General features: G+C 40.0%; 1 protein-coding gene across 1 annotated transcript; it reads left to right on the top strand.

Moving 5' to 3' along the window:
• The first annotated feature begins 3,724 nt into the window (after positions 1–3,724).
• On the top strand, positions 3,725–9,729 carry mpnd (MPN domain containing). Its single transcript, XM_067597197.1, has 13 exons — positions 3,725–4,402; positions 4,956–5,158; positions 5,338–5,559; positions 6,011–6,110; positions 6,198–6,276; positions 6,378–6,474; positions 6,557–6,629; positions 6,721–6,797; positions 7,488–7,656; positions 8,319–8,389; positions 8,510–8,599; positions 8,689–8,781; positions 8,888–9,729. Exons 1-13 carry the CDS (start codon positions 4,399–4,401, stop codon positions 8,972–8,974), a joined length of 1,365 nt encoding a protein of 454 aa, XP_067453298.1. The 5' UTR covers positions 3,725–4,398; the 3' UTR covers positions 8,975–9,729.
• The last annotated feature ends 14 nt before the right edge of the window (positions 9,730–9,743 follow it).

Below are 9,743 nucleotides of genomic sequence, written 5' to 3' on the forward strand. Positions count from 1 at the left end.
ATATAGAATCTAAACTCAGTCTTTACATACTGTCTCAAAATTCAGTTGAGATTGAACTGACACAGAGAGTATAGACCACAGAGTTTGTTCCCTCTAATTTGATGCTATGGAATAGTGTACATCAGTACAACAGGATGCAACTGTCAGTATTACTATGTGAAAGTATTATATCGTCACTGTGAAAGGAGAGATCCAAATAACTAAAGACCAATATCCAAATTGTCTTGTTTAGTTTAAATTCTAGAGTCACTTAAACTAAAAAAAATGTCAACTTAAGGAATTTCTCACCACAAACTCTGTTCTGAGTCCACATCAATCCAGGTTCAGGCCGTAGCACAGCAGTGTTTCTGCCATCATTTTGGTTGTGAATGACCTTGTCAGTGCTTTGGATGAGAAAAAAACATTTTGCTGCCATCTTTGTGGACCTCTCCATTTGACACTGTTGATCATTCCTTGCTTTTACATATTTTAAGTGATGTTGGTTTTAGCTGGTGCATGGTTCCCAAATTACCTATCTGATCAGCAGCAGTCAGTGAACTTGGGAACTATTCGTTCAGAGTTTTTACCGATATCTAAGGGTGTTCCACAAGGTTCAATTCTGGGTCCAGTTCTTTTTACAATCTATATTAATAATATTTTGTCATCTTTAACTAACTACCATGCACATTTATATGCTCAGCTAGCAGTGGATAACCTGCAACATTCCTTTGACGTTCACCAAAGTGCACTTAATGATCTTAAAGTTGTATTGAATGCACATAAAACTAAGTTTATGTTAATCTCTAGAGCTAGAGGTAACGGTAGCAAAAACATGCATATTTCCACTGTACAAGAATTCATTATTGAGAGAGTTACAGAATATAAATACCTTGGTATTTGGATAGATGACAAATTCACATTCAAATTTCATATAGACAATCTTGTCAACAAATTACGACAAATAATTGTTTTTTTGTAAAGAAATAGAACAAACTTTCCCATGCTTTGTGGAAAAGGATTGTTGAAGCTGTTCATCTCTCTGTTATGGATTATAGTAATGTGATTTATAGGCATGCCTCTTCTCTTAAGCCCTTGGATGCTGTTCATCATTCTGCCCTCAGGTTTATTACTGGTGATGAAAAACTTGGGTGGTCTTCTCTGACAGAGAGACATGATAGGCACATGTATTTGTTTATCTACAAGGCTCTTATTGGGAAGCTGTCATCTGTCCTGGATTGGTCCTTTGGATCACATCAAACTCAGTCTAATGACTGACTTTCACTGCAAGTCCCTCAAGTTTATACAGAGCTCAGAAGATCTACTTTTAGTTTCTATGCTCCAACCACCTGTAACTCGTTACAAAAATGAATGAATACTAAAAATGAATACTCTGGTCATCTTTGGTCAATTTAAATCTATGATCACAAACCACTCAGCTTTGTTTGTACCTGTTTTAATTGACTTTGTTTTTGTTTTTGTATCTTTAATTAACTGTACTTATATACTTGTTTTAACTGATTGTTTTCTTTTATCTTGTATCTTTTATTACTTTGTATCTTTTTAAGTCATTTTAAACTGTTACTAGACATCATTGCAAATGATTTTTCAAGTTTAAATAAAGGCAATAATAAAAACAGACCAGTAGCCCATGTGATGACATACTCTCCTGAAGGTGCTGATGGGGAGGCAGTCCTTCCATACCAGGATGGTGGTCCACAATAACAAACCTCACTGGGAGAGAGCTTAAGTTGATATGAGTGAGCCAATGACCTCATGGTGACTTACACCGAGTTAAAACCGGATCCTCCACTTATATATGTTGTTAATACTTTATTTTACAAGTCTATAATTTTCTAATAGTTTCTAGGTTGCTTGGAAAGAATGAATTTGGAAACCTACTCATTAAAGTGAAAATTAGACTGTGTTCAGTTGGTTCACCTCCAATTAAATTATGTCAATTAATTGGTATTGTAACTCAGAAAGTCTTGTAGCTGTTGCACAGCAGGTCAGCTGAACATAGGAACATTTTCACTAGTTTCCAATAATAAATGAATAATGACTGAATATTTACATGGGTTTAAATGGAGCTTTTCTGCCAATGAAAGTCCAATTTTCACAATAAATAGTACCAAATTACATAGTTCTTTTCAGGAAACTTCCTGGGAAATTGAGGTCCCTTCTACACTACAGACCAGTAAAATGAAGCATTACCTATGTCCAATGATGAATCATGGCCTAATTCAAAGCCTAATTCTTATTTTTATTCTTATTTTCATTGTTACAGGATAACTTTTATTGCAAATATTACAAATTTTTATTGTGTGTATTTATCGTATTGAGCCACTGGATAAATCTATCTATCTATCTATCTATCTATCTATCTATCTATCTATTAGGGCTGTAGTCAACCAAAGAAAGTCTTGGTCGACTGAAATCGTACATAATCTTCAACTAATCGATTAGTAGTGGGTGGGGAGAGGGTGTAACGGGACACCGTGCACAGCGCACAGTGAACTCACAATTCTCCGTTTTGCCTCTTCAGGTTAGGCTAACCTATTGTTGCTAACTTTGAAGCTAACCCCATTCACTTTTCCAGCACTTGGGGAAACAACAGACGTGACTTTTTAGCATTTATTAACTGACACACTGGAGTCTGTACTGTACATTTATTGCCAGACTGAGAATTTACCGCTAACCTTTTCCTCTGCTCCACTCACATCCATCGTCACTTTCCTGATGCTCTTTCCCACTTGCTACGCAAACATACTAAGCACTTCCTAAACGAAGTTACGCAACCGATATTTAGTGTTATTTTTGGCATTAAAAAATATTTTTGGCCTGGCGGGGGTTCGTTGATATTATTACAGGAGAAACGCTGATTCAGTAGACATTCAGTACGTTCAGTAAACACTCAGTAAACATTGAGTACAGTTAGACCTGGCAGTGTCCACTAGGTTGGGCGATTTCAAAGCTGTGAAAACAACGGTTGTGTTTTGAATGCACCCCCTTTTTCACAGGTAATTTGTTAGTCTGTCCCTCCCACCGCAGGAAATAATGGATTAATCCTGGAAGGCTACTGATGTAGCACTTCTCTCCCTACGAAAGTAACACGGAGATTATTCGACCAATGAGAATTTAGTTGGACAAGAGCATATCGACCAACTAATCGACCAGTCGACCAGGAGACTACAGCCCTACTATCTATCTATCTATCTATCTATCTATCTATCTATCTATCTATCTATCTATCTATCTATCTAAAGTACCTTAAAATTTGATTGAAATACTGTACTTTTCCACCACAGCTTAACTGCAACCTATAGCAGTGGTTCTCAAATTTTTTCACGTCAAGGACCCCTAAACTGACACAAATTAGACCACAGACCCCCATCTAATCAGATTTTTGCTTTGAGATGTTTTATTACAGAAAGTGAATGAAACCCATGACCAAAATACATTCTCTCATTGTGTTACTTATGGATGGAATTATAATGAAAATAAATTATTCCTCTTTTTGCTAGGGACCCCCTAAAACCTCTTCAACGACCCCTTCCCTCACTTTGAGAAACCACTGGCTTATAGCCTATTTACCTGACATCTCTGCAGACATTTCCGTGGACACTGTATTTCCTGTAGTTTTCTGTTGTGTGAATACAGGCATGTATTACCACCAGGTGGGGATAAGGGGAGCTGGAACCGCTGCTGGAGGTTTGCTGCCCTCCGCAGGCAGCTTCCCGGTATATATGAGCCCCTTTTCGGACATAAAGAAGGAACATCTCGGCGGTGGTGAAGAAAACCACATTGTAAATAGTCGAGTACGGGACAAGGTCGTGTTTCAACACCACGCAAATCACTAGCCTTCACTACTTTGTAGTGTTACTTATAAACAAGGACCCTTTAATCTTCACTGTACACTTTTAATCCATCTAAATGCCAAAATAACGAGTGGTTCACTCGCACGGGGCGACACTTCATCTCTCCGGAGGAAACGCAGATATATCGCCACAGCTTATGTATCGTTTACATTTTTCAGAACATTAAGGTCGTTTTTTCTTAACCCTACACGATTCCTTCACCTTTTTAGTTGTTGTGTAGTATTTTAAGGCTAATGAGCGTGTGTATAATGGCAGATAAACCGGCATGGCACGTCAAAAGAACACGGGGAGAGTGACAAGGACGAGGAGAGGGAGAAAGAAAGGGGAGGGGAGCTGACATTAAAGCAACACAACAAGGAAACTACACTGCAGAGCCACAGACGCCTTCATTTTATGTTTTTGAATAATAGCCGGAGCTAGTGTGGCGAAGTGTATCTGTGAAATCTGCCCGGAGCTCAACCCTCCGCACAGCCTCAAGCGCCCTGGAAAGGAGCCGCTTTTGACCGAGTTGGATTTAAAGGCGCTCTCCGACGCTTTCAGAGATATGGGTGAGAAGAATGAAAGAGGGGGTTTAATTGTAATTCTGAGTGAAATTAACAGAACAGGGAGCAGGCCTCTTCTTGCGGAGAGAGCCGTGTCCTAATGGGAGGTGGAAACAAAGGCCAACCGCATAGCTTAGCTGTAATTAATGAAATGCCAATTTAGATCATGTTTTGGCTATTTTTGGTCCCATGGGCTTCCTTTCACTAAAGATAGGATTGCTATCATTTTAGCATGCTGCACTTATGAATGATGCAGGCTGCCATTACAGCAGAGCTTTCATTATAAAGTCATTATAATAAGAATGATGGTCATTTACATTGACTTTAATGCTCCTGATGTACATAACTTTGATACACAGAGTCAGGTGCTTGGCTAATTCAGAAGACCTTTCACAAGAGGCCGTTGAATTAGAATAAATGAAGTACATATATTATAACATATCAAGTTTATAGTTGTTGTTTTTTTTTGCAACATTAACAATTTAACACCTACATCACTCCAGCAGATCTGCACATAATGCTGCTTGATGTGTGAATGTGTGTGTGTTTATGTCCTCAGGCTCAGAACCACCCAGCTCTCCACAGGTGGTGGAGGATGGAGGTGAGGAGGATGAGGAGGAGATGAGCGGAGGGGAGGAAGCAGACCTGCGGTCCAGTTCCGGCCGGGGCTCTCTGCTGACCAGGAGAGGCATCACTCTACGAGTGCTGCTGAAAGACGGCCTGGTGGAGCCAGGGGACGGCGTGCTGGCTATCCACTACCTGGTAATAACACACATCACAGCTTGAAAGAGTGAGAATGTATTTATTTAAGTGTTTTGTTATGTTGCTTTGTGTCTCGACCAAGACTGGTATGATTATCTGATACACTGACAATGAAAAGTCACCTAGCAGTGGCTTTTAAAGAAGTAAACCCCTTACATTTCTCTATTCTGCTCCCTCAGGGGAAGAACTTTGTCGGGGACCTGTTGAATGACGGGAAAATCCGATGGGTGGAGACGGGCCAGATCTTCAACTCTCCCAGTGCCTGGGCAACACACTGCAAGCGTCTGGTCAACCCAGCCAAGAAGTCTGGCTGTGGCTGGGCATCTGTGCGCTACAGGGGACAGAAGCTGGTCCAGTACAAAACCACCTGGCTGCACAAGTACCAGCCCAGCGCAGACATGGTGAGAGGAAAACTGTTGAATCTGTAAACTCTATTTATTTTTTAACGAAGCAACTATACTGCAGAAAGCAGTAGCATATTTACTGTGTTTTAAAAATCAAAAATCATGACCTAAGTTTAGACCTACACAAAAAGAAACCAAACTAAATAAGTTATTTTTATACAATTCTGTGGAAAGAAAATTGAGTTCTGTCAGCTCTTCTTTTGATTATGTCGGAAATGACTCTTGACACACAGAAAGAGGAAAGAAAGAGTGGAGGAGAAATAAAATAAGAAGTGATTGTGAAAGAGGGATGATAAAATAACCAGTAGTTACTATGAAACCACTTGGCAAAGGTTGACTGGTCAAACTGATCATGTAATGACACATTTTGTGCAAATCTAAAATCTAATGAGTTATATGTCTATATCACTTTACCTACATTATCATATGTCAAATTTGATGATGGCAGAGCCTGGTGAGTGAGGAGGATGATGATGAGGATGAAGAGGAAGGGAAAACAGCTGTGCAGGCAGATGAGAAGAACAAAAACACCAAACCTGGATTAAATGGTATTCTTCTTTTTGTCTTCTCTTCTAACTTTGTGTAAAAGACACATTGGTTTAAACAAGCTGAAGTGTTGATCTCGGCTGTTACAGACGTAATGGTTTCACGGAGAACCGACAGAGAGAGGATTCCTGTCAGATATTGCACCCTGGGCACCAGGGATGCTGCCAGGTAGCGGCTTTTATTCAGAGTGATCAGTGAAATGTTATGTGGACCACTTTGTTCAGCATGGAGTGATTTAGAGCAAAATTGACAGTAACTTGTATCCTCAGAGATCCACACACGCTAGTGGAGCTGTCAGCCTTCTCAGCCATCAACAGATTCCAGCCTTTCAATGTAGCCGTGTCCAGTAATGTACTGCTGCTAATGGTAAGCAACAATTTAATTTAAAGGAGAATTAAGAAATACTGATAAAACACCTAAGAGACCGAGTGCTTTTTGTTCTCATTAGGATTTCCATTGTCACCTGACCACCAGTGAGGTGGTCGGATACCTCGGAGGACGATGGGATACCAATACACAACGTGAGCAAGAAAGTAACTGCAGAAAATACGCATTAGCAGAAGCTAAGAATAGAAACTTTCACACTTTCTCTTTGTGGTTGCTGTGTTTCAGTGTTAACAGTTTTAAGGGCTTTTCCCTGCCGAACCAGGCTCGCCGACAGAGACTCTGCTTCTGCTGTTGAGGAGGAGGTAATGCATGGACAGTAAATCAGCAGTCTGCACTAACAGCATGCACTCTATGCCCGCAGGAAACATGAAGGTGAATGACACCCATTTAAAAAATTCACAAGGTCTACCTGTGCCCCAGGACTGTACAGACAGTACTTGTCAACATGCATCTCTCTTTCCAAAAGCCAGGAACTGAAGAATCGACTCTTGAGTTTCCATCACTTATATAAAATATAAGTGCTGCCGCTGCTGAGCTGAGTGTGTTAACCCTTGAGATTTGTGTGTGTTTTTTACTTCGAGTTTTAATACTTTCTGTTAACTAGTAACATCTAAAATTCAGTTTTTGTGGAAGTGTTCTAAGTTCACAAGCGGTGACAGAAGTGTCCTGGGATAAAGACCTAAATGTGAAATCTTTAAAGTGGTGTTCTTGCCCTTAGGCTTTGTGCACTAATGTTAGCAAAATTATAGAAACATGTGATTGACAAACTTTGTATTTGGGACATGCAGTAAAAGGCAAACTGCAACTGCACATCAAAATTCAGCTGCACAATTTATAGATTTGCAAAATATTGTCCCAACAATTACAATTGATTCTATTTATAAAATATTTGAGCTTCTCCTGTGAACCAGCAGTGCACATAATAATTACTGTTGTAGTAAACATTTATTTACTTTTACACAAGACAAATGAATATGGTTAATCTCTTCCAGATCTGTCAGAACCTGTTCATGCGCGGGTTGTCGCTGGTGGGCTGGTACCACAGTCACCCGCGAGGTCCGGCTCTGCCGTCTCTGCAGGACATTGACTCTCAGATGGACCACCAGCTGAGGCTGCAGGGTTCAAACAATGGCTTCCAGCCCTGTCTGGGCATCATCTGTGGTAAGTGCCTCCCTTTACATACAGTGTGGCAAGCACATCAATGAATGATGTGATAGATTATTGATCTGTACAGAGGAAATGATCTTCCACAGCCAGCTGTGAAAACAGTTCGATTAAAAAGAGACACTTAACTGATCCCATGCAATGAGATTAAATAGTGTTGAATACTGTTGTTGAAATGCTACTTTATACATTACAAAGCAGGAGATTGAGGAATTATATATAATATATGCACAGTAATTACAGAAAGGTCTACTGCAAGGTCGGAAATACTGACATGCAAGTTGCACTACCCAAAAAATTGGACTTCATTAAGAATGAAATAAGGTAAATGGTGACGTGTCTACAAATAGTAGCATATTAAATTTCGTAAACTATAAATACTGAACTTGAATGACATTGGAGTAAAGTGTCCATACAGCAGCTTCTCAGCTGGAAACATGGGTGATGTCATTTTCCATTTTGTAAATGTCGTTTTTACAGTCGAATTAATGCTTTGCAATAAAATAAGGCAGATATGAGTCAGTGATGAATGGATTGTAATTAAATGTCAGTAAAATATCACAACTTAAAAACGTACTGCACCATAATGATTCTTGCCAAATTGTCAGCAGCAGTTTGTATTTTTTGTCTTTGCCATGACTCTTTTTTTTCTCTTTCAGGACCATATTATCATGGTAATCAAGGTGTGGCGTCCACAATAACCCCATTCTGGGTCGTTCCACCTCCTGAGGTGAGGACACAGGCACATATGTCTAATGGCATCTGGCCTACACATAGTTAATTTAAACAGATGTTTGCACTCAGGTTTCAGCTAAAGCTATGCATCATATCATCATATTCTTTCCCGCAGCAACGGTCTAATGACTACGGTATCCCAGTAGCTGTAGAGGTCACCTATGTACAGGACAACTTCCTCACCAGTGATGTCCTTAATGAAATGGTAATACAGATGCAAAAAAATGCAAAATGTGTGTGATGTGTACTGTAAATCAATATAAAATTGTCTGCTTCTCTTTATTTCCTCTACAGATGCTGCTGGTTGACTACTACAGGGCAGCTCCCGACATCGTTCAGTTCAGCCAGTACTGGTGTCCTGATACGACCATGATGGACAAGATCAAGGTAAGAGGATTTCTACCTGGCTGTCCCCTTACTTGGATCCTCAGACTGTTTCGGGGACATCACACATGACCAAACTTGTCTTGACTTTTTTTGTCTTCTTCCTCAGGGCTCCCTGAGTTGCCACGCCCCCAAAGACCAGGCCTACTCTCAGATCTTAGAGCACGTCTACAGTCAGCTGATCAACCTGCAGTGAGTGGGGATCTGCTCTGCATGTGTGCATGTGGCCACTCTGCGTCTCAAAGTCCTTCCACTTCAAAAACCTTTTTGCGCAGAGCCAATGAGCGTACAATGTAATAAAAAAAACAAAAAAAAACTGCTTGAAAAACATGTAGATGCCTTGAAAACGCTCACCCTTGAGCAATACTTCATTTTTGATACAGCATTATTGTGAGTTCAAACACTTCAGTGACTCTGAAGGCACAAAACCTGTGAAGCTTGTATTAACCACTGATGAAAACAGAGAAATGCACAATTGATACACAAAACCAGACTGCACCAGATCAGAGAACATGAGACTAAAGAGTGTTGAAAAGCATTATTTCACAGAAGGACACTAAAAAGATTCTATGGACCAGAAGTCAGCCTGTGTTTATGCCTCGTACCTTTTACAAATGGACCTATGTGCCTATCTGTGCCAGTATCCTTGCCAGATATGTACAATGTAAACATTTCATGTGTTGTTATTGCCTTTTTAGAATGAAACCAATGAGGCGTGGTTTGGGGGAAAAAAGTGAAAATGAGTAGGGCAAAATATACTACATTAGCAAAGTATGCAGATGTGTCTTGGTTTGGGCTAAACTGTACTCTGCAATAGGTTTTGTGAATGTTTAGGTTTCTCAAGTGAAATTAGAGGGTTTCAATGTGGTGCAGGTGATTACATTGTGGTGAGCAAGGTTTTTTTTTTATCCAGTAGCCTAATGAACCGGGTGTATGTGTGTGTGTGTGCTGTGTTGTGAATGTGC

The sequence above is a fragment of the Thunnus thynnus genome, chromosome 8 (genome assembly GCF_963924715.1).
Source record: "Thunnus thynnus chromosome 8, fThuThy2.1, whole genome shotgun sequence".
Taxonomy (NCBI): Eukaryota; Metazoa; Chordata; class Actinopteri; order Scombriformes; family Scombridae; genus Thunnus; species Thunnus thynnus.